The sequence below is a fragment of the Protomyctophum parallelum genome, assembly GCF_964188405.1.
Source record: "Protomyctophum parallelum genome assembly, chromosome: 16".
Lineage (NCBI taxonomy): Eukaryota > Metazoa > Chordata > Actinopteri > Myctophiformes > Myctophidae > Protomyctophum > Protomyctophum parallelum.
This window is the reverse complement of record NC_139711.1, coordinates 21,977,150-22,002,432: the sequence shown is the minus strand read 5'-3', so window position 1 is coordinate 22,002,432 and position 25,283 is coordinate 21,977,150. Positions and strand designations below refer to the sequence as shown.

General features: G+C 44.9%; 1 protein-coding gene across 1 annotated transcript in view; it reads left to right on the top strand.

Annotated features, from left to right (window-relative positions):
* tenm2a (teneurin transmembrane protein 2a) overlaps positions 1–25,283 on the top strand; it is a gene marked incomplete at its 5' end in the record, with an annotated part of 299,282 nt that overhangs the window by 242,218 nt on the left and 31,781 nt on the right. The window contains 14 exon segments of the mRNA XM_083786230.1: positions 431–577; positions 830–1,064; positions 1,530–1,649; positions 1,973–2,234; positions 4,461–4,592; positions 8,197–8,332; positions 11,548–11,691; positions 12,657–12,771; positions 12,773–12,888; positions 12,891–12,924; positions 15,611–15,840; positions 18,879–19,033; positions 20,119–20,220; positions 21,755–21,928. Of these exon segments, the coding sequence (XP_083642356.1) occupies positions 431–577; positions 830–1,064; positions 1,530–1,649; positions 1,973–2,234; positions 4,461–4,592; positions 8,197–8,332; positions 11,548–11,691; positions 12,657–12,771; positions 12,773–12,888; positions 12,891–12,924; positions 15,611–15,840; positions 18,879–19,033; positions 20,119–20,220; positions 21,755–21,928 (2,102 nt within the window).

Here is a 25,283-nt window from a genome sequence, read left to right as displayed (position 1 = left end):
TGCTGTGCCGTTATTAAGTCCAATCAGACCTATACCTCTGCTGTGTGTGTGTGTGTGTGTTTGTGTGGCTGCGTGCGTGTGATGATATAACAAACAAGAATCAACCTTCTCTCTCCTCTCCTCTCCTCTCCTCTCCTCTCCTCTCCTCTCCTCTCCTCTCCTCTCCTCTCCTCTCCTCTCCTCTCCTCTCCTCTCCTCTCCTCTCCTCTCCTCTCCTCTCCTCTCCTCTCCTCTCCTCTCCTCTCCTCTCCTCTCCTCTCCTCTCCTCTCCTCTCCTCTCCTCTCCTCTCCTCTCCTCTCCTCTCCTCTCCTCTCCCCTCCCCTCCCCTCCCCTCCCCTCCCCCCCCTCCCCTCCCTTCCCCTCTCCTCTCCTCTCCTCTCCTCTCCTCTCCTCTCCTCTCCTCTCCTCTCCTCTCCTCCCCTCCTCCAGACGGCTGTCCCAGCCTGTGCAATGGGAACGGCCAGTGTACGATGGGCCAACAGAGCTGGCACTGTGAGTGCCAGACGGGCTGGAGGGGAGCGGGCTGCAGCGTTGCCATGGAGACCTCCTGTGCTGACAACAAGGACAACGAAGGAGGTGAGTGTAAATAAATCAGCCATTACTACGGCATCCAGGCTCCGCCTATACCGTAAATACATTTTAAAGTCGACTAAATCAACTGTAGATTTAGTCGACTAAAATGGTATGACATTTAGTCGACTAATACTAACACTGAAACATTCCACTATAATGTGACTTAAAAACTAAATGAAAACTATGACTAAAACTATAAAAATCTAAAAATGTATAGCTGCCAAAATCAACACATGCATGCATTGCCTCTCTCAGACGGCCTGACGGACTGCATGGACCCGGACTGCTGCATCCAGAGCCCGTGTCAGAACAGCCCGCTGTGCCGGGGGTCCCGGGACCCCCTGCAGGTCATCCAGCAGCAGCAGGGCCCCCTGGCGGCGGCGGCCCGGGGCAGTGCCACGCGCGTACGCTCCTTCTACGAGCGCGTCAAGATGCTGGTGGGGCGCGACAGCACGCACATCATCCCCGGAGACAACCCCTTCAACGCCAGGTGTGCAGTACTGTGCATGGCTGGCGGAGGAGGAGGGGCACGCACACAAGGGCCACGACTGTGGCTCAGGAGGTATAGAGCAGGTCGTCCAATGATCCGTGGGTCGGCGGTTCGAATCCCGGCTCCTCCTCCTCCTGTCTACATGTCGAAGTGTCCTTTGGGCAAAGACACTGAACCCCAAATAGCTCCCGATGTGCTGGTTGGTGCCTTGCATGGCTTCCGCCGCAATCAGTGTGTGAATGTGTGTGTGAATGGGTGAATGTAATGCACAATCTCTGTAAAGCGCCTTGGATAAAGGCGCTATATAAATGCACCATTTACCATTTACCATTTACCACGCACGCACGCATGCACGGTGTGTTGTCCACCACTGTTGATGGACGGATGAAAAACGGTTCAGCCTGATTAATCTTTCTCTCTCTCTCTCTCTCTCTCTCTCTCTCTCTCTCTCTCCCCCCCCCCCAGTCTGGCGTCTCTGATCAGGGGTCAGGTGTTGACCACGGATGGAACTCCTCTGGTGGGAGTGAACGTGTCCTTCGTTAATTATCCCCACTACGGCTACACGCTGACGCGCCAGGACGGAACGTACGTATACCACCACGCTATCGTATATATGCTATATAGTCATTCATTATAGCTTCATTTTTGCATTCGCTGCATGCCTTTCGGCATACACGAAGTAGCTAAAGTGTGTGTGTGTGTGTGTGTGTGTGTGTGTGTGTGTGTGTGTGTGTGTGTGTGTGGCGTGTGTGGCGTGTGCGTGCGAGTGTACGGAACAAAATAATAAAATACACCAATGTTGATAATCCTAACAGAAGACAAGTGATAGCTGGAGCCGATGAGCCCCTGCCTCTCTCTAACACTCTCTGCACGTCCCTCCCCCCCTCCTCCTCCTCCTCCTCCTCCAGGTTCGACCTGCTCGCCAACGGCGGGGCCTCGCTGACGCTGCGCTTCGAGCGCGCTCCCTTCCTGAGCCAGGAGCGCACCGTGTGGCTGCCGTGGGGGCGCTTCTACGCCATGGACACGCTGGTGCTGAAGACGGAGGAGAACACCATCCCCGGCTGCGACCTGAGCGGCTTCGCCAGGCCCGACCCGCTGGTCATCGCCTCGCCGCTCTCCTCCTTCTTCAGCTCCAGGCCCGGAGAGAAACCCATCGTCCCCGAGACGCAGGTAGAGAGTCGTCCTGCACTGTGTTGTATGGTTTAGACTAGAGAAACCCATCGTACCCGAGACGCAGGTAGAGAGCCTTCCTGCACTGTGTTGTATGGTTTAGACTAGAGAAACCCATCGTACCCGAGACGCAGGTAGAGAGCCGTCCTACACTGTGTTGTATGGTTTAGACTAGAGAAACCCATCGTACCCGAGACGCAGGTAGAGAGCCGTCCTACACTGTGTTGTATGGTTTAGACTAGAGAAACCCATCGTACCCGAGACACAGGTAGAGAGCCGTCCTACACTGTGTTGTATGGTTTAGACTAGAGAAACCCATCGTCCCCGAGACGCAGGTAGAGAGCAATTTTGACACTGACGAAGGCCTGCGCGCCGAAACGCGTTTGTCTGTCTGGTATATGACTGCTGCTGCAGAGCACCATCTTATAAAGACTCTTACTCGACTGGAAGTGTGGATTTAATTCATTTTTTAAACTAGAGAAACCCATCGTCCCTGAGACGCAGGTAGAGAGCCGTCCTACACTGTGTTGTATGGTTTAGACTAGAGAAACCCATCGTACCCGAGACGCAGGTAGAGAGCCGTCCTACACTGTGTTGTATGGTTTAGACTAGAGAAACCCATCGTACCCGAGACGCAGGTAGAGAGCCGTCCTACACTGTGTTGTATGGGTTAGACTAGAGAAACCCATCGTACCCGAGACGCAGGTAGCAGTAGCGTTTCCAGGAATTACATTTTTTTCCTGTGCCCCCCCCCCCCCCCCCCCCCCCCCCCCCCCCCCCCCCGGCGCACAGGAGCAGGAGGTTTTCAGGAGCACTAAAGCTTCAAAAAAAATCTACTTTTTACTGGCCCGGTTGCTAGGCAACGCCTTGCATACCCCCAAGCACCAGGAGAAGTGCATGCGCATCCCATAGGGTAAAAAAAAAACCTTGGCAAGCAAAGGGTTTGCTGCCACCATGTAGCAGATACATAGTCTTAAAAGAAGGGTTAATATTATTATCACAGAGAGGTAGCGACTAGCGACGATTGAGTAATGCGCCGCTAACATCGACATTCTGTTCCAACACCTCAATCTGAGCCTCAATTGCGAGAAAAATGGGTTTTAAGCTCATTCCCGACGGGCGGCGGGGAATCACTTAATTGACGGACCACAGGCGAGCCGAGCGTTACCTAGCGACGGGGACACTGCTCGATGGTGGATATCAGCGAGACCATTCTTCATGGAATGTTACAGACTTTTTTTTAAGTTGTGATGAGGAGTGGTGCAAAAACGATTTTATTCTTGGTGCTTGTTAAAGTAAGAAAAACGCTAAAAAGAGGCAGGTATTGGCCATTTACAAAAGCAAAATTGGCCATTTACAAAAGCAGGAAAAATCTATGTTTAAAGGACCACTTCACCACTTTTCAACCTATCTTCATATAATAGGTCCTCACTAATAATCATGATAAAATGGCGCGATTTTTTTCTACTCAGTCTGTGTCTCATAGGAGGGCTGTGGGCAGTTTAGAAACCGTCTTCCAGTGACATCATCATTAGGCAGATTATTTTTTAAGATTGTTTTACAAAAATGTTTAGATTTGTATTATAGTAAGAACGATGGCTTCCATTTTCGCATTGCAACTTTTCAGGACTAGAAAGCCTGCAGTTTTTATTTGCTTGTATTCCCCATCGATGATGTCACTGGAAGACGGTTTATGAACTGCCCACAGCCCTCCTATGAGACACAGACTGAGTAGAAAAAAATTTCGCCATTTTTTCAAGATTATTTAGTGAGGACCTATTATATGAAGATAGGTTGAAAAGTGGTGAAGTGGTCATTTAACCCATTCTGTGCGGGAACCCCTTTTGGTGTTAGCATCATGTTATGCTTTATCTATTGAAAAATAGCAGATCTACAAGCTCATAGCGCGCCACCGAGTGGCGCGCTACGAGCTTGTAGGTCTGCTATTTTTGAAAAATCGAAGAACGACTGACATTTTTAGAATCTGATCTCAGGTCAGAATGGGTTAATCAGAGTTTGGGTTCTATTCACTTGTGATGTTGATTAATTTTTTTTTTTACTTTTCAGTGCGCTTTAGCGAGGCTCTGTTTTCTGTTATGGAGGAACAGGTTTTTTTTCTTTTTTTTTTTAATCATGTGTTACGATCTGATATTTTTGATATGGCGTCACATTTTAAAGGCGTTATAATTGAATAGAAACCAAAGGATTGATCTAATCCCTTGCCAGGTGCTGCACGAGCAGATTGAGATCCCGGGGACGAGCCTGAGGCTGTGCTACCTGAGCTCCAGGACGCGGGGCTACCGCTCGCTGCTCAAGGTCACCATGACGCCCGTTACCATCTCCATGGGCCTCCTCAAGGTCAGTGGTGTTACCATCTCCATGGGCCTCCTCAAGGTCAGTGGTGTTACCATCTCCATGGGCCTCCTCACAGTCAGTGGTGTTACCATCTCCATGGGTCTCCTCACGGTCAGTGGTGTTACCATCTCCATGGGCCTCCTCAAGGTCAGTGGTGTTACCATCTCCATGGGCCTCCTCACGGTCAGTGGTGTTACCATCTCCATGGGCCTCCTCACGGTCAGTGGTGTTACCATCTCCATGGGCCTCCTCAAGGTCAGTGGTGTTACCATCTCCATGGGCCTCCTCAAGGTCAGTGGTGTTACCATCTCCATGGGTCTCCTTACGGTCAGTGGTGTTACCATCTCCATGGGTCTCCTTACGGTCAGTGGTGTTACCATCTCCATGGGCCTCCTCACGGTCAGTGGTGTTACCATCTCCATGGGCCTCCTCACGGTCAGTGGTGTTACCATCTCCATGCGCCTCCTCACGGTCAGTGGTGTTACCATCTCCATGCGCCTCCTCAAGGTCAGTGGTGTTACCATCTCCATGGGCCTCCTCACGGTCAGTGGTGTTACCATCTCCATGGGTCTCCTCAAGGTCAGTGGTGTTACCATCTCCATGGGCCTCCTCACGATCAGTGGTGTTACCATCTCCATGGGTCTCCTCAAGGTCAGTGGTGTTACCATCTCCATGGGTCTCCTCACGGTCAGTGGTGTTACCATCTCCATGGGTCTCCTCAAGGTCAGTGGTGTTACCATCTCCATGGGCCTCCTCACAGTCAGTGGTGTTACCATCTCCATGGGCCTCCTCAAGGTCAGTGGTGTTACCATCTCCATGGGTCTCCTCAAGGTCAGTGGTGTTACCATCTCCATGGGCCTCCTCACGGTCAGTGGTGTTACCATCTCCATGCGCCTCCTCAAGGTCAGTGGTGTTACCATCTCCATGGGCCTCCTCAAGGTCAGTGGTGTTACCATCTCCATGGGCCTCCTCAAGGTCAGTGGTGTTACCATCTCCATGGGTCTCCTCACGGTCAGTGGTGTTACCATCTCCATGGGTCTCCTCACGGTCAGTGGTGTTACCATCTCCATGGGTCTCCTCACGGTCAGTGGTGTTACCATCTCCATGGGTCTCCTCACGGTCAGTGGTGTTACCATCTCCATGCGCCTCCCTCAAGGTCAGTGGCGTTACCATCTCCATGGGCCTCCTCAAGGTCAGTGGTGTTACCATCTCCATGGGTCTCCTCACGGTCAGTGGTGTTACCATCTCCATGCGCCTCCCTCAAGGTCAGTGGTGTTACCATCTCCATGGGTCTCCTCACGGTCAGTGGTGTTACCATCTCCATGCGCCTCCCTCAAGGTCAGTGGTGGAAAGTAACTTGAGTACATTTTATGTAACAGTTTAGACTGCAGAACCCGAGTTTCCCGATTTAATTTATATTTGATTTAATTATATTTCCCGCTAAACCAGTTTCCCGACTTTTGTTTCATTGAGACTGTAGGACTCTACGGTAGGTGCTGTGGGTGCCAGACAAATTAACAAAATAATCAAGAAGGACGAGCTCTTGTTGTTGTTTTCCGTTTGAACCGGAAGTAGAAGTCGGCCATTTCGGACTAGCCAATGAGATCCGTCGGAATGTTGTTTTTGATCGTGTGATCTCAAATTAGGGTCTAATCAAGCCGCGAATATCGCATTTTACCGCATTATGACCCATACTGTTAGTGAGGTCCACGTGCGTGTGAACGGACGATTACAGATTCTGCCTGTTTCTTCCATGGAGGCTGGTGGGGGCTAACGACGATGCTAAAAACAGGTGAATATATATTTTTTTAACTGCGGATAAAGGCGAATTAATCAAAAGCTGTCTTAACGTCTGTGGCTACCTGGACAAAGGTAGGTTTAACTCGGGTTATACGGCTTAGGCATCCAACCAGTTTTAAGAGACAAGAGGTTTTCCGTGGCTACTTTGTGAGAAGTCACAAACATGGATAACGTGACAGGGAAAAAAGGTGGGAAATCTTATGGGGGGAGGCGCTCTACGACAGGTTTCTAGATTTGTTTTGGGGTGGGTGAAATGGAGCGACGTTACACTATTCTTCAAAGGTTAGTGGAAAACGCCAGCAGTGAAGGGGGGTTAAAGATTAATTAATAACGCAGTCAACGTGTTAAGTACTGTACTTCAGTTACCATTTTTTGGGGGTTTGAGGAGGGAGCCTGGAACAGAACAGAGGAACAAAGTTAGTACAACAATAGCAGATCTACAATATGAAAAGTCTCTACCGCATGCTAGGGACTGTTCTAAACTGCCGGTTACACTAATAGTCCGGCAGTCGGGGTTGTGGAGTGGGAAATTTGGTATAATATTTGGTATAATATACCAAATAAAAAAAGACTATATTATAGTCTATAGGGGTTTATATCATGTTACCGGTACCATTAACATCCTATATAAGGCAAGATTTTCAAATTGTCATTATGCTTTAAGTAGCATGTGCCATGTCAAACTAGGGGGTTTTCATGATTCTGAATCCATTCCAGTAATTAGCTTTGCACAAAAATGTGCAGGTCAGTTTTTGTGAAAAACTAATGCTTGGAATGGATTCAGAATCATGAAAAACCCCTTGACATGTCTCATGCTACTTAAAGGTTTTATGACATTCATTTTCATTTTTCTTTTTTCTTTTAGGTTTTATGACCTCAATTACACCCAAAAAAAACAGAACTTTGAACATTCAGTGGATTTTCTGTGGTCTGAAGTTTTCTTTGGGTTTTTTTGGGCCTTTTGAGCTACAATGAAAACAGGCAACACAGTGAAACAGTGACATCTGCTGGCAAATCCCATTGACATATATGGGATTTGCAGTAAGTGATGTCACTTACTGCCGGCAAATCAGAGCACCTGTTTGAGCCAGAAAACCCCAGATCACAGAAAATCTACTGAATGTTAAAAGTTCATGTTTTTTGGGTGCAATTGAGATTAGAAAACCTAAAAAAAACAAGAACAATTCCAAAACCTTTTTTTTTTATGTCACAATCCCTTTAAAGTATAAGGAACGTCTTTATGCTGGCTCTCAGCAGTTTATATTGGCAGCCTCTGTTGATGGTGATTGAGGAGCAGCTGGGCTGATTGGAATCAGCCACACCTGTGCTGGCTGCTGGCTGAGGGAGACGCCCGCGTGTGGCACAACATTTCCGATACCGTTACTCCTACTCCTACTACGTCTCGGATTCCAAATGTTGTACTTTTTACTCGACTACATTCATTTCAAAACTCGAGTTACTAGTTACTTTGTAGATTGAATATTATTACAAAACATGCATTAACCACTTCAGCCCTATATATTTCGGTCATTTGAAAATAGCAAAGTGTGACCTTGTAGATCTGCTATTTTATTATATAATTATTTTAAAACTTTAAAAGGGACATTCTGCACAACTCTGGGACATTCTGCACTTGTGGTACTTTAAGTACATTTCGAAGCCAACTCTTTTGTACTTTTACTCAACTTAAAAGTTGCACTCCGACAGTTTTGACTCTCACCGGCTTATATTTTATGTTGCAGTATTGATACTTTTACTCCAGTAAAAAACATTTGAGTACTTTTTCTCTCCCACCTACCTGCTCCAGGTGCACCTGATGGTGGCTGTGGAGGGACACCTCTTCCAGAAGTGGTTCCACGCCTCGCCCAACCTGGCCTACACGTACATCTGGGACAAGACGGACGCCTACGGACAGCGGGTTTATGGCCTGTCCGAGGCAGTGGGTGAGTACTACGAGGCTGAAGGCTTAAAGCCCTATTCATAGTCCGGTTTTCTGGTGAAGAGGTGACCACCGAAGCGGTGGTTAATTAATAAAATCAGAGAGATGTGTTGTGTGAGCATGTCGTCATGTTGTCCAGATTTTGGCCACCTTCTTTGGTCAACAATTCCTCAAATCCGTCCATTGTTTTTACCTCTGCGTTCTCTGTACTGCCTATCTGCCTCTATTCTATTCACTAAAAACGCCGGGCCAACGCTCCACACGTCCCAAACTCTTCTCCCTTCTGGCTCCAAAACTGTGGAATGCACTTCCCATTGCAGTCAGAACTGCAGCATCACTCCCAATCTTCCGCCGTAGCCTGAAAACCCACCTTTTCAGACTCCATCATGGCCCATAGCACTTACCCTAACCCCTTAGATAGCATTTCTGTTGGCTTAGATAGCATTTGACACAGACTTATAGCATGTTATGTAGACAGCACTATAATTGTATTGTATATAGTTATAGCACGCCATAGTACATATGTATAGCATAGTAGTAAATATGTATAGTTTATATGTATAGTGTATGTATAGTTTCATTATATAGATATTCCACTGTTACTTTCTTAGCTTACGCATGTTTCATGATATTGATAAATGCTTTTATGTGATGTATTCCCATGCTTTTGTTCTTGCTTAAATGTAAGTCGCTCTGGATTAAGAGCGTCTGCTAAATGCCTAAATTGTAAATTGTAAATTGTAAATTGTACTCTACGTTTTGGTTAGCCCCTTTCGGGACCCTCCATAAAGCTTTTCTGAAATTTGGATGAGTTTTATGTAGGGTCCCTGCTCATAACTATATTTTCGTATGGGAATTCTGGAACGCGGACATAAATGTTCTCTCTAAGATCGTATCTGCGGCGTTTGACGGCCTTTTTTAGTTTAAGTTATTCTGAATTCATGAACTATAAGTACCTATACAAACCGCTGCGAATATCTCCTGTGGCGCGGAAGCCGTTAAGTATTTTTAATCTTTGTTTGACCGATTTGGTCGCTTTATTTCTTCTTGTTTGTTTACCGTTTATTGTACCGCCTCCCGGTGTGCGGTTGGCTTGTGCGGCTACGTCCCTGCCTCTGATCTGCTGTGTCATAGCTATAGCGCCACTAGCTAGCCAGATAGGCGGTACAATGAGGTGTCAATAAACAAGGAAGGAAGAGAAGAATCAAAGCGACCAAATCGGTCAAACAAAGATTAAAAATACTTAACGGCTTCCGCGCCACAGGAGATATTCGCAGCGGCATGTATGGGTACTTATACTTATAAAAATGTTGTCAAAGAGCGCAGACAGGCGTTATCCACGTTGTTTTATGTATGTCCGCGTACCAGGTGGCAGGATACTGCTGGACCCAATGGTCTGTGTCATCAAAAAGTCAGAAACTTCAGTACCATTGGGTTCTGCTTGGAGGGCTACGTTTTGGTCAGAACACGCGTCCACCACACACATGTTCAAGTACACACTCGTGTAGATGTGTACAGACGCTCTCACAGTGGCTCCACTTAACACCTTATTACAGCCTTCTTCCCAATCAGCGACGCGTCAACACAATTAAATACTAGCGCTGTAAAAGTGTGTTACTATGACAACCTGGTTATCCTTTTTTTTCCCTTTTTTTTCTTGGCTTATATTGTGTGAGTTAGAAGTACATAGATTGATAGGTGTTAGTGCATATCTATGGTTTGACGTTGTTAACACTTTGACTACAGAACCCGAGTTACTCAAGTTAATTAACCGTAGAACACTTTCCCTGCGTTTCGCAAGTTGCCCGAGTTGTTTTCATTGTTTAATCCACGTTTTTAATCCGTTTTTAAATCATATGGGAAATCCACCGAACAGAGTGAGATAGGAGACGTGTTTTGATGACGTCATCGCAAAAAAAGGTCTGTCGCTCTGGTGTGCAAAGGGTTATGGAAAATTGAGCCCCTATTCATTACAATGGAGGGGTGGAGTGGAGCGTTGGGCTTCCTCGCCCACGCTGTCGTGATCGCCACTTTGGAATACTTTTGAACACTTATTTTCATGACAAGCAACGCGGCGGGGCGTGCACAGTAGCCGTTCAAAGGTGTTAAGAAGCCGTTCTGTGTTTCACACATGACTCATGGACATTCTAAATATGTACTTCTCATGCCGCTTTGACGCAGAGTCCGTTGTTACACACACACACACACAAACAGTGCAATATAGGCTCTATGCACGGCAGCCATTTTGGAAAGAACTCGGGCCTCTTCCCCACTTCCTTCCATGTGTTATCGATGGTACTAATTAAGGTCCAATTAAGTGTTCCCTTCAAACAGAGTCGGGGTGATGCTATGTGCGTGTTCACGTGTTGTTGGCTCACGGGAAACGCTCTGCTACACCAGTGCGTCTCAACTCAAAGTGTCCTTAAGTGGGTTCCAAATTAATGGCCCTGTCATTAATTTGACGTGTCCACTTGGTTACATTCATACACCCTCAGAGCTATGGCGGTCCTTGAAATGAAAAAGGTTTGAGAAGCACTGTGCTACTCTGAATGTAACAGAGCACACATGTTACCAACACAAATCTGTATGACGGAATGCCAAGTGTGAGCCAGAAAATAGCAGCCACGAGAATGAGACTAGCAGGAACGAACACACGGGCACCGGTCACGAGGACGTCCCACACTAACATACGTGGATGTACTCGAGCACAGACTGAGACAGGGCTCGTCTGAGGACGACCTAGAGAGCTTTACTAAGTATAATCGATAAGACCTGTAAAGGAAGTATAGGGAAGGGGCCAGCTTTCTTTCCACAATGGCTGCCATTTTTAGCTTTATTCAGTTTATCAGACCAGAAGACCAATTATATATAGGCTAGGCCTACAAGGTTAAAAGAATGGAACATTTTGGGGGGAAATAAGTCAGTGCCATTTCAAATTGCGGTATTTGAGTCAATTGTTGTTGTTTTTTTGCACACCACTAATGACCAATAGTTCATGTCAGACGCAAACCCATTTTACAGTATATATATAGCAACACACATTTTTAGCAATGTTTGAATAAATATTTGAAGGTTTTCAGAAAACTTAGATCAGTATTTAGAAGGTGTTTTTTAGAATCTGCCATAGTCCTAATTCGGTTAAGAGCGCAGATCCTGCCGTCATAATGATTCAACGCTGGTTTCCCCTCTGTGTGTGTGTTGTGTGTCTGTATATCCCAGTGTCCGTGGGCTACGAGTACGAGTCCTGTGCCAGTGTCATTCTGTGGGAGAAGAGGACAGCCACCCTGCAAGGCTTTGAGCTGGAGCCCACCAATCTGGGAGGATGGTCCCTGGACAAGCATCACATTCTCAACACACGCAGTGGTATGTATACAGTACAGTACAGTACAGTACAGTACAGTACAGTACAGTACAGTACAGTACAGTACAGTACAGTACAGTACAGTACAGTACAGTACAGTACAGTACAGTACAGTACAGTAAATTTTTGCATTTTCTGTCACAGATAGTTATACAATATACATCATATAGGAGACGTTAGCTTTATACTTTTGAAAGTTGACAGCAGTATTTCAATGTTTTAGCATTCACATAGTTAAAAATGAAATTGCGACAATTTGCGACAAGTAGCAGCAATTTATTCAAATGTAATCTCTCTCTCTCTCTCTCTCTCTCTCTCTCTCTCTCTCTCTCACGAAACCATTCCGCACGCACGCACACGCGCGCACACACACACACACACACACACACACACACACACACACACATGCTTATGCAACATCGACAGTACCATCATCTGAGGCCAGTGCTAATGCCACAGTGGAAATCTAAATGGTTGTATACTGTGTAGACGCCCGCCCTGCTGTGGCAATCAATGCACTATGGAATTGACACACTGTCTGTCTGTGCAGGAGCAAAAGTGCATGGCTGCCGTAAAATGCCAACAGGCCGATGCACATGTGCGCACAAACACACACACACACACACACACACACACACACACACACACACGTGCGCACGCCGCACACACACAAACACTCACACAACAAAAACCAGAATGCAGTGGTTGGAAAAAGTGCTCGGTTGTTTTACTTAAGTAAAAGTATCAATACGGCAAGTTATTATATGGAAAGTATTGGCAAAGGTATTGACTATTATGCAGAATGTCTCATTTCATGTTTTCAAATGTACGAAAATCGTACGAAAATAGCAAATCAGTAGCTTGGAGATCGGCTATTTCATTTTCGGAATAGCTTGTAGATCGAGCTATTTTCAAATGGCTGAAATGTACTGTCTGTCTGTCTGTTTGTCTGTCCTATCCCGTCCAGGCATTCTCCACAAGGGCAGCGGCGAGAACGTCTTTGTGACGGAGCAGCCGGCGGTCATAAGCAGCGTCATGGGCAACGGGCGGCGGCGCAGCATCTCGTGCCCAGCTGCAACGGCCTGGCCGAGGCAACAAGCTGCTGGCGCCCGTGGCGCTGGCGACGGGCACGGACGGCAGCCTGTACGTGGGCGACCTCAACTTCGTGCGGCGGGTGTACCCCTCCATGAACACCACGGCATCCTGGAGCTGAGGTATAAGGGGAAGAGAGGAGTGTACCCCGTCCATTAAGCCGGGATTAAACGATCGTGTTTCAGGTCTCACTGCCGTGTTTTGTGTTACCTTTGAAGAGCCACTGCGCTGACCGCCGAGTTCCTTGTCATGAGAATCCACTTTAAACGGTGTAATTGCTTTGTCGTTATATAGCGTTCAAAAATATTCCAAAGTGCCACAACAACAGAACGGAGCAGGAAGCGCTCCGTACCGCTCCGGTACCCCCACCATTTGAATGAATTTCCCATAACCTTTTGCACGCCGAACGAAACGACATTTTTGCGATGACGTCGTCGAAACGCGTCTTCCTATCCCACGTCTTTACAATCCTGGACCTTCTTGGGCTTTTGACTCAGCTTTCAGGAAGAAACCAAAAATACACAGGGAAGACATATTTGAATATTCTAACCACACATGGGGGTCTATTAGAATAATGGTAACTCCATAGACACATACAAATCAGAAGAAGTAGCATAACATACAAATGCGCTAAGGCCGCACAATATATCGTTATCGTATCGTTATCGAGGTATGAACATGCACAATATCAGTATCGCAAAAAGGCAACGGTATCGCGATATCGGTATATCGTCGACTTCTAAAGCCAGCCCTCTGTTTAGCCTGTGCCCCTCGGAAAATAAACCATCACTCCGTTTGTCCCTCTGTCCTGCACACACGAACACAGCACGCACACACACACACGACACGACACCATGCAGACAAACCGGCTGTTCTAGACTGAAAACTACAGGGGTAGGAAAAGTATAGCATGTGTGAAAAGGTGGAAAACAGAGAGAAAAGGCAAGGAAGGGGGATACGTAGAGGGAGAGGGAGAGAGGGGGAGAGAGAGAAGGAGAGAGAGGGGGAGAGAGAGAGGGAGAAGAGAGAGAGAGAGAGAGAGAGAGAGAGAGAGAGAGAGAGAGAGAGAGAGAGAGAGAGAGAGAGAGAGAGAGAGAGAGAGAGAGAGAGAGAGAGAGAGAGAGAGAGAGAGAGAGAGAGAGAGGGAGAGAGAGGAGAGAGAGAGGAGATGAGAGAGAGAGAGAGAGAGAGAGAGATGAATCAGGAGACCGATTGGGAATTGGAGGTGTTTGATGTTACAGAATGCTGCTGGAAAGAGTTTTGTGGGGGGGGCATTAGATTAGGATCAAATGAAAAAGGTTGGGGAATAGATAGTAAGATAGCAACCAGAGGAGTTGTCTGCAGTGCATTGGAACATGAAGGCCTGCATCCTCCAAGGAGCCTTAATGAAAGTCTTAGAAGCTCTGGGGAGGTTATTAGAGTTAACACATATATATACATATATATATATATATATATATATATATATAGGACGATATATAGGACGATCTGAATGATTTGACGTCTTTAGGGTTCCATTTTTATGTCAACTGAATTGACCTTTGTTTTCCTGTGCTTTCACGTCTGCTTTCTCATTGGAAGGAACAAGGATTTCAGGCACAGGTAAGATGCTTAACCACCTTTTCTCAACTACAGTGTTTTTGTACTTGAAACGCAGTGGTGGAAAGTAACTAAGTACATTTACTTAGTACAAGTAGGCTACCGTACTTAAATACAATTTTGAGGTATTTGTACTATTAGTATTATTATTAGTATTTCCAATTTCAAATACCTATTCTTCTACGCCACCACATATCCGAGGCAATTGTTGTACTTTTACTCCACTACATTTATTTGAAAACTTTAGTGACTGCATGGTTACTTCAAAACATATACACCACTCCAGTCGGACATTTTGTCAATTTGAAAATAGCCGATTTACTAGCTCACAATGCGTCACATCGCGACGCATTGTGAGCTTGTAGATCTGCTATTTTCAAAAGATGTTATTGTTTATATACATTTGAGAACTTGAAATGGCACACACAATGGTACTTTTACTTTTAGTACTTTAAGTACATTTTGATGCCAATACTTTTGTACTCAATTAGATTTTGAATTCCAGACTTGTATCAGACTGAGTACTTGTTCCACCGCTGTAAATGAAACCTAATTCCATTGAAATATTTAGCACAACTTGACCTTCGTGGTGTCTTTTGTCTTATCCCTCAAATTTGTTTGGTTCCCTCATTCTCTCTCAATTCAATTCAATGGAGCTTTATAGGCAGGAGAAATATGTTTACATTGCCAAAGCAAGTGTCAAAATATATTAAAGGTATATTCAGTGATTTCACTCAAAAAAACCTTAGGTTTCGTTTTTGGCTGTGGGACCCAGCCTTTCGTCCAATCAGGATAGAGAGTCAAAAACGAAACCTAAGGTTTTTTGACCCCCAGGGGTTAACTGGGGACAGGGAGGAACTCCTTATATGGCCAGCACACTCTATAGTAGGGAGGATTATCACAACAAAACAAAAAAATAAGTGATATTTGAATTAAGTGAAATCACTGAATATACCTTTAATTATTTGAAGGGGGTACAGCAGTGTAAACAGAGCTATGTCACATAATTGCATCTTTATATACGGTACATGCTAATTAAGCTTTCTTAAACGAATAGCAGCAATCTTTTAAGGTCATTTTGGGACAAAAAAAAAATGTTAATTGATTTGATTAAGTGTATACGGTAAACGACTCAGTGATATCTTTTGAAACGTCTCAGTCTAAACGGGGTATAAGCTTCTCTCTCTCTCTCTCTCTCTCTCTCTCTCTCTCTCTCTCTGTCTCTCGTAGCAACAACCCCACCCACAAATACTTCCTGGCCGTGGACCCAGTGTCCGGAGCGCTGTTCATCTCGGACACCAACTCCCGGCGAATCTACCGCGTGCGCTCGCTCGCGGGCGGCAGGCCGCCGTCGGACAACGCAGAGGTGGTCGCCGGGACGGGCGAGCAGTGCCTCCCGTTCGACGAGCGCTGCGGCGACGGCGGCAAGGCCACCGACGCCACGCTGATGAGTCCCAAAGGTCAGTCGAATGGAACCGTGTGGAAAACATGGTGTTATGCTTTAGCTCAAGGGGTGGGCAACTGGCGGCCCGGGGGCCACATGCGGCCCCCTCCTTCACTTAATGTGGCCCTCAGGTTAATGTCAGAATGCTGATATAATGTTGGTTTCAGCATGTTTACAATTCCACAACATGCAAACATGACCCGCTTGAATTACTTCAGTCTAAATTAGTAGCTCAATGCTCAACACACGTATAATTAAAGGCATTTGAAATTACATAAAAATTTAAATTTTCAGGATTCCAATTCGAATATAGCAAAAATAGCCAATCTACAAGCTCAAAACGTGTCGCAGCGCGACGCGTTTTGAGCTTGTAGATCGGCTATTTTTGCTACGACAGTAATATATGGCCCTAGGGAGTGAGTGTGGAAATATAGTGGCCCTCTCCATCGTCAAAGTTGCCCACCCCTGCTTTAGCTATTGAAAATAGCAGATCTACAAGCTCATCGGCACCGAGTGTCGCGCTGCGAGCTTGTAGATCTGCCACGTCGAAAATGTCCCACACAATAATGCATCTTATTTTGGACCCATGCACCGACACATGCACCGATTGGGATTTAACTGAAGCAGGCCAGATAGAGACAGAAGGAGGTTATACAAAAAGATTAAAATTAAAACTATTAATGGAATAGTTTTTTGGGTAAATTAAAGCGCCCTGGTAAAAGAAGGCGAATGTTGTGACACCAAACTGTCAAAGATGTCACACAGTCATATTTCCTGTCACTGAAATTAGAGTGTGAGTGTGCATGCGTGCGTGTGTGCATGCGTGTGTGTGTGTGTGGTGGGGATGTGTGTATGCTTGCGTGAGTATGTATGCTTCAAACAAATGTAATCGCCTCTCGGAATGGCTGCTCCCTGCTACACCGAACCGCCGACATTGACCCTGAGCCACTGACCCTGAACCAGCGACATTGACACCGACCTGCCATACATTGGTTAGACATATACCAATAGTCCTATACAGTCAGTAGTCAGACAAACCTGTGCTGCAGGTTAAAAATCACACGTGCTGCTTGTTACAAATCACCCGTGCTGCTTGTTACAAATCACCCGTGCTGCGGATTAAAAATCAATCATGCTGCACGCTATGTTTCACCAGTTTCAATTGGAACAGGCCTCCACCCTCAGGGGGGCCTCCGAGCTATGACTGACCGCCAGACGCCATTCAACCCCCCACCACCCTTGGCCCTCTCTCTCGATGTTAAAGTTACACCTATTTCCTGTTGATAACCTGGGTAATAATGTGCAGCATTGGGTAAAATTGGAGACACTTAATTGTGAAGAGAAGACAGGATGAGGAGAGGTGTTGTTGCCGCGTAGTTGTCGAGAGTAATGGCTGCGAGCGATATTGAACAGTCAAAACTATGTATCAATATGCCTGTATCAACAGAATAATTATGTCATAGTATATATGGGGGCCTCATTTGGTCATGAAACGGGCCTCCAGGTTCCTAAGGCCGCCCCTGGTCTGACTGTTGGTATGTCTAACTCAGGGGTCTGCTCTAGAGCACACCCCTAGTGGCTCCCTCTAGCATTAAAAGTAGCAATAAATTATTTTTCATTTAAGGTTTCTGTAGGAGGCCAAATGTGACAAGCATTCTTAATATTTATTCTACACATTTTTACAAAATTGGAAAACTTAACTAAACTAAAATTTGCGTCATAGTATGCGACACACTCAGTGCCGTGCCAGCCAGGTGTCTATTATAAACAAACCAGTGGGTGTGTGAGGCTGCTGCCTGCTACGCTATGGCTTCTACAGGGAGAGAAATAAAGATAGCCGATGAAAAACAGAGGATTTAACAGTTCGTGGAAAGAGGCTTTTGCCTTCACAGCCAATGCAGATTGACTGCCTGTATGTTTAATCTGCAGTGAGAAGCTATCAAACAACAAAAAAAGTAACGTTGAAAGACATTTCCAGGGAAAGCATGCTAAATTCTGTTAGTTTCGTTGCAACCCGGGAGATAATAAAGCTTGGCAAGCTGCATTATAATGCGTCATTTTCTTTCCGGCTCCAGATAGATTTTGAATTTATTTTTGGTCGAAAATGGCTCTTTCAACATCTTGGGTTGCTGACCCCTGGTCTAACTAAACACATGCACCTGATAGAAGGAGTGTAGATAAGAACAGGGTGCGAATACTTTCCCAACATGTCAATAGTCCGACATGCGTAAAACGACGGTGCGTTAAGGTTGGCGAACATGCGCTGCTCCGTGCTTGCCTTTATTGTTAGGTTATAGGGTTTGTGGTAGGTTGTCGTTGTCGGGCCAATGACTAGTCTGAACTGAGGAACCAGATATCCTAGAGAGGTGCCGAGTAAAGGATCCTTGCAGACTGGACGCGTCTTTTTATTCCGGAAAACCGGCGGAGAAACTTAGCAGTGTGCAGGGACCTTAAGTTGATAAAGTGCTTGTTATCTGTTGCACTCTGTCTCCGTTCCTTCCCGAATTACATAGCACGCACGCACGTAAGTACACGTGTTATTTATTCATGTCTCTTTTTATCATTTTAATTAGTTTTCATTTCATTTCAATGCATTTTTGTGCTATATGATTTGGGGGAAGGAACGGAGACAGAGTGCAACAGATAACAAGCACTTTATCCACTTACTCGGCACCTCTCTAGGATATCTTGTTCCTATCTACACTCCTTCTATCAGCTCAACCCTGTATTCCCACTTATCTTTCTCTGTGTTCCTGCTGTGTGAAACACTGAAGGAGAGCTTCACCTGCTGGTTCCCAAACTTTCCAGCCCATAAATTCGATATTCCCCTGGGACCCAGTGAAAATCGCAGATCTACAAGCTCACAGAGCTTGTATAGGCTATTTTCATAACTTCTTAAATATTTGTTTTATTCATGGAAATTTCGAGATTATTAGTCCCCGGGAACACTGTTTGAGAACCACTGACCTAAAGGAAGAAACGAGCCTTTGCGTGCACATTCTTGCAGGCACGATGACACTTGAACCTTCGTGTCCTCCTCTCTGCTGTCCACAGGTATCGCCGTGGACAAGAATGGCCTGATGTACTTCGTGGACGCCACCATGATCCGCAAGGTGGACCAGAACGGCATCATCTCCACGCTGCTGGGGGCCAACGACCTGACCGCCGTCAGGCCCCTGAGCTGCGACTCCAGCATGGACGTCAGCCAGGTATACTGTGTGGAGCGAGCTGGTTATTAGAACTGACTCACGGTCAAGCTACACCGGGCATGTGTGCGTTTGACGTAAGCGCACTGCGCGCATAAAGTATGCGTGCGAAATGCCCCGCGACTACACCAGATCTGTGGCGCGCGGCAGATTTGTGCGGGACCTTCCGGGAGGATATATAGATACGCGCGCATCGGGGGCATACGCACGTAAAAAATTTAGAACCAATCCTATTTTTAGAGCACGCGTAGGATGGCCCGCGGTATCCGTGCGTCTGGTGTAGCTGGTATCATTGACATATATTGGTCCTATCCAAGCGCACTGTACACGCGCAGTAAACGCGCGCAGTAAACGCGCGCAGTAAACGCATACGCACACGCGCATAATTGCCTGGTGTAGCTTGGCCGTCAGCCAGGTATACTGTGTGGAGCGAGCTGGTTATTAGAACTGACTCCAATTGTTAGTTAACTCCATTGACCGCAGCGTTGATTTCGTCGACTAATACTATGACGAGAAATTTCTACCTTTTTTTCACTGACAAAAACTAAATGGAAACTAAATGAAAACTCACCTATGGATGATTAAAACTAAGACAAGATATATTGACAATTTTGTCAACCAATAAAAACTAGATTTAGGAAGGGACTAGTGGACAAGAGATCCAGTATAAGTAAGTGACACAAGTCATTTTACGCATAGCCGATCTACGAGCTCACAACGTGTCGCAGCAAAATATGAATGCTTCTGAAGACTCTTAAATAGACGACGATCGAATTAGCTGTAGCCGATTCTCGCTAACTGTTGTTGAAACGGAAGACGTTGTTTTCCAAGTGAAATAGAACGCTGTCTATGGTGGCAGTAGCCGACAGTGCCAGGGTTTTAGTGGCAGGCAATGAGTTGTAACTGAGAAAAAGAAGAAAAAAAAACTAGCTGAAACTGTATTCCATGTTTACAAAAATAACTTAAAACGAATTGTAATTATATAGACAAGATGCACTTAGTTTTAGTTGTTCTCATTACCAACATTAACGGAATAGAATTTATAATCTAACGTCACTGATATAATCTGTGTTATCTTCCCACTATAGGTGCGCCTGGAATGGCCCACGGACTTGGCGGTGAATCCTATTGATAACTCCCTGTATGTGCTGGAGAACAATGTCATCCTACGCATTACCGAGAACCACCAGGTCTGTGTCCCAACGCTGCAAACCCCTTCATCCATGAAGACCTGAGACCAAAATGTCTGCTAAATCCTATAAAACAGTTTTCTGAAAAACCTATGTTTCTATATCAGTGGTGCTCAAACCTTTTCATGTCAAGAACCCCTAGAATCAGATGTAATTGGCCGCTGACCTCCATCTCAAAACACTTGGTTCCAGGGACCCCACCGAAGCAAAGATTTGAGTACAAAAAAAAACGTTCACTGGGAATGAATATACAGTATATATTCAAAGATTTGCACACGTTTTCACGATTTTAAACAATAGCCGAACTATAAGCTTGCGGTGCGGCACCGAGTGCCACGCATGACCTTGTAGATCTGCTAATTTTCAATAGCTACTGTAAATAGCAAATGGCTAAAGTTTAAAATAATGGTTGAAGTGGTTAAAAACCCTAAGGTGACACAGATGCGTTCCAGGTCTTGATCGGTTAGGGTGGAAACTCATTTCCAGCTGGTTTTTGACAAGGTTTAGTCCCAATTAGAGCTCTTCTCGCTTTTAATACCGGTGTCATTGTGGCTTTATTCTTTTTTCTCTGGGGATTTTCCCACGGCACCCCATCATGCTCAAAGGCTTTAATTGGCCCGGTGGCAACACTGCTGCTTAACCCATTCTGACCTGAGATCAGATTCACACGAGGTTTCCACTGGACACACACTGGTCTGATGAACCCATTCTGACCTGAGATCAGATTCTAAAAAATGTCAGTCGTTCTTCTATTTTTCAATAGCTAAAGCATAATGATGCCGACACCAAAATGGGTTCCCGTTCAGAATGGGTTAATTAGCGCCATCGGAACATTTCAGTGTCAGTTAAATGTTACTAAGACTTATTACGGGGACCTGTTATTATTCTCATTTCCCAGCTATTATATTTCTTATTCTCAGACTCTGAATAGATTGGAGTACATTTGCATGATTCACAGTTAAGAATTTTAGAAATAAGAAAACCATTATTATAGCTGGCTAGCAGAGGGGTGTGTGTGTGTGTGTGTGTGTGTGTGTGTGTGTGTGTGTGTGTGTGTGTGTGTGTGTGTGTGTGTGTGTGTGTGTGTGTGTGTGTGTGTGTGTGTGTGTGTGTGTGTGTGTGTGTGTGTGTGTGTGTGTGTGTGTGTGTGTGTGTGTGTGTGTGTGTGTGTGTGTGTGTGTGTGTGTGTGTAAGCACACGATGATGCCAACACTCTTGCACTTTTTACTCAAGAACATATTCCGGACTTTTTACTTGTAATGGAGCAGTTCTACATTGCAGTATATTGATTATATATCAGTAACATTATGAAGTACATCTTTGTGATTGTCACTGAGATGTACTTCATAATGTTACAGATTTTTTTCACACCTCCAGTTCTAGGCAACACAGAATGGGGAGACTTAAAAATATATATATTTCCAGGTATATTTAAAGGTATATTAATGACATAGTAAAATGTTGAAAATGACTGGCATTCCCCTATTTATGTAAAAACATCTGAGTTCTATCTCCTCCACCGTACCGTTCCCAGGTGAGCATCATGGCAGGTCGTCCCATGCACTGCCAGGTGCCGGGCATCGACTACAGCCTCAGCAAGCTGGCCATCCACGCCGCCCTGGAGAGCGCCACGGCCATCGCGCTGTCGCACGCCGGGATCCTTTACATTGCCGAGACGGACGAGAAAAAGATCAACCGCGTCAGACAGGTATAGGTCGTGCACTAGGACGATTACACTGCGATTTGTCTGCCCCAGTTCCTTTATAACAGTGGCTTTCAACCATTTTCATATGAAGGCCCATTATTTACTTTTATTTGAGCCACGGACCACCATTTGATGACATTTAGCCTCGGACTCGGACCCCGAAACTAAAGAATATTTTGTTATCTTTGACACATAATTCCATGCTGTTGGCAAACGTTGATCAAAATAACAATTCTTCTACATTCTGTAATTGTGTAGACTTTTAAATTAAGTAATGCAGATGTTTAACAATAAGGTAACTCTAGACACCTATCGAACCAACTCACTCTGTCACGTGGCGTCCGTCAAGGCTGCGTCTGCAGTCCAGGACTGTTCGCCATTTTTATAGAACCCCTGGCCCAGGCAATCAGAGAAGACCCTCAAATACAAGGAATCCCTATAAATGATGATGAGCAGAAGCTGGCTTTATATGCAGATGATTTGTTAATTTATTTAAAAAATCCGGATAGATGCCTCCCCAAATTAATGAGCTCCTTGGAAATGTATGGTCGGTTTTCAGGCTATGAACTCAATGTGGATAAGACACAGATACTCTCTTATAATTACAAGCCCTCAAAGGAAACAAAAGAGCTTTACCCTTTCAATTGGAACTCTAAATCAATTAAATATCTGGGAATAAGGTTGACTAAGGACCTATCTAAACTCTATGAAGCAAATTATCAACCCATAATCACACAAATTAAAAAAGATATTGAGAGATGGTCTCTGTCACCCTTGGACTTAAGTTCTAGAATAGAGGCAGTCAAGATGAATGTTATACCTAGGATATTATATTTCTTTCAGTCTCTACCAGTGGAGGTGCCTGCCAAACAGTTTTGTGAATGGGACAAAATGATATCTAGATTTATCTGGAACAGAAAAAAAACAGAATCAGATTCCAAACTTTACAACTTCCTAAAGAAAGAGGGGGACTATCCCTTCCAAATTTGAGGGATTACTATTATGCGTCACAATTAAGACCTTTAATATGTTGGTGTGATGATAAATGCGAGGCTAAATTAATGGAAAGCTTTGGAAATTAAATCAATCAACATCCCTATTCAGTCTTTAATTGGGAACAAACACCAGGCTAAGTCATACTATGACATTTTAGACCCATTCACAATACTTACTTGGTTCAAAGTCGTGAAACAGTTCAAAATGGAGAGGACAATCAGGGTGTTGAGGTGGCCCGCTTACGATCCAGATTTTAAGCCTGGTGTGTACGATCAAACTTTCAGGCGATGGGCTCGGTATGGTTTTTCATCTTACAGTACTGCCATGAAAGGCAATGTGTTATTGAACTTTGAACAATTGAAAGATGTGCATAGATAACAAGGACTTTTTTAGATACCTCCAAATACGAGAGTACTTTATGGGGGAGGTGAAAGCATCCGGTGGCCTCAAACGATCTCATACAGGTTTTTATTCAGGCATATAAGCATGAGTCCAAAAGAGTAGTGTCCAGTATATATAATGCCCTGGTTTCAGCTAGGGTCAATTCCACAGAGTACATTAAAACTAAGTGGGAAAAAGAGTTGGAGATTACCATAACATCAGAAGAATGGGCAAACATGTGCAATACACAAATTATATCCACCAATTCAAGAATGTGGAGAGAATTCTGTTGGAAGACCCTAATGAGATTTTTTATTACCCCCAAAATTAAATCAAGACAACTGAAAACAGATCAGCCATGCTGGAGACAGTGTGGCCACAAGGGGGCGGGCCACGCTCATATTTTCTGGTCTTCTCCTAAAATTCAGAAATACTGGCAGGACATCCACTCCACCTTGGAGACCATTCTGTGTTTTGAGATACCTCTGTCTGTTCCTTTTCTACTGTTAGGAAATATCCCTGAAGAGTTTCTAATACATGATAAATATTTAATCAAGATCCTCTTAGCAGCAAGTAAAAAAGCAATCACACGACGCTGGTGCCAGCAGGACCCACCAACGAAAGATCAAACATTCATACTTAGACTACAAGAGGATAAATTCTATAAAAAGTGGGAAAAGTGGAATCTCTTTTCTCAGCCTAGCGATATTGCAATAGGATTTCATTGAATGTTTTTTGTAATATGAAAAATGCAGCCTTTTTTTACTTTTACTTTTTGTCTTTTTCTTTTCTTTTTCTTTCCGTATAGTCTTGTCAGTTGTGTTTTTCTTGTCTGTTCTTCCTTCAATAAAAATTAAGTGAAAAAAAAAAACAATAAGGTAACTCTTGAGACTGTAAAATGAAACCTGTATGGGTCCATTTGGTTGCCAACTCTCCATAATTTAGCTGGGAACCACCTGGAACCCTCTCAAGGACCACTGGTGGTCCCCAGACCACTGGTTGAAAACCACTGCTTTCTAATGACGACTCTTGTCGATAGTCTGGCGTCATAGATTGTTGGCGAGCAAAACTGACATTGCAGCTGTTGAGGGAGATGGCTGCCGGGAGTTCTTTCATTGTTGGCGTCCTCCTCACACACTAGGATTATAACGATAATAATGACGTATTATTTATATAGCAGCGTTTCAAAAACAAGTTTACGAAGAGCTTCACAAATAACAGCAATAAACAATAAACAATTTAAAAAAAGCATAAACAGTACAACATTTCATTCCAAGTCTGTGAATGTCCTCGAGTAGCCCAGCCTTTTACCCCTCTCTTCTTGAGAGATCTGAAAATGGCTGTGCACTGACGCAACCTGACGCAGCTTGAAAAGATCTGAAAAGAATGAGAGAAACTGCCCTAAAAATGCATGTGCCAAGTTGTAGCATCATACTAATAATTAAGGCTCTAATTGCTGCCAGAGGTGCTATAACAAAGTGTTGCTGCAACAGCAAGTGAAAAAGAAGAGAAGTCCACTATGACTCCCTGGCACAGATTCATAATCCACAGATCGGGTCCAGGCTTTAGTTCCGTACTATTGGTCCGAGTGTCAGGCTAATGTTGATCTGACGCCCATGCCAAAGTGCCAGCGCTCGCCCAGCAGTCTGTCGTCAGTCACCCAGGCAGAGGCGTGCACGTGACCTTGGTCGCTTCTCGCTCTCAGGCATTTTACTGGTTTGGTATAATTCATGAAAACTTTAACATTTTTTGAAAATGCTTTGAAAATATAATAATTAAAAACAAAATCTAGGAAACAGAAAAACAAAGGGACCCATAAAATGTGCCCGCGACCCACAAATGTGCCCCGACACAGTGTTTGGGGAAACTGTGGTGTATAGAATATAAAAGAAATCACACCCGTGTGAAGTGAGGGGCGCTCTTATCGTCTTACAACATCGAGGAGGGAATTCGGTATAGCTTGGAGCAGCTATATTAAAGT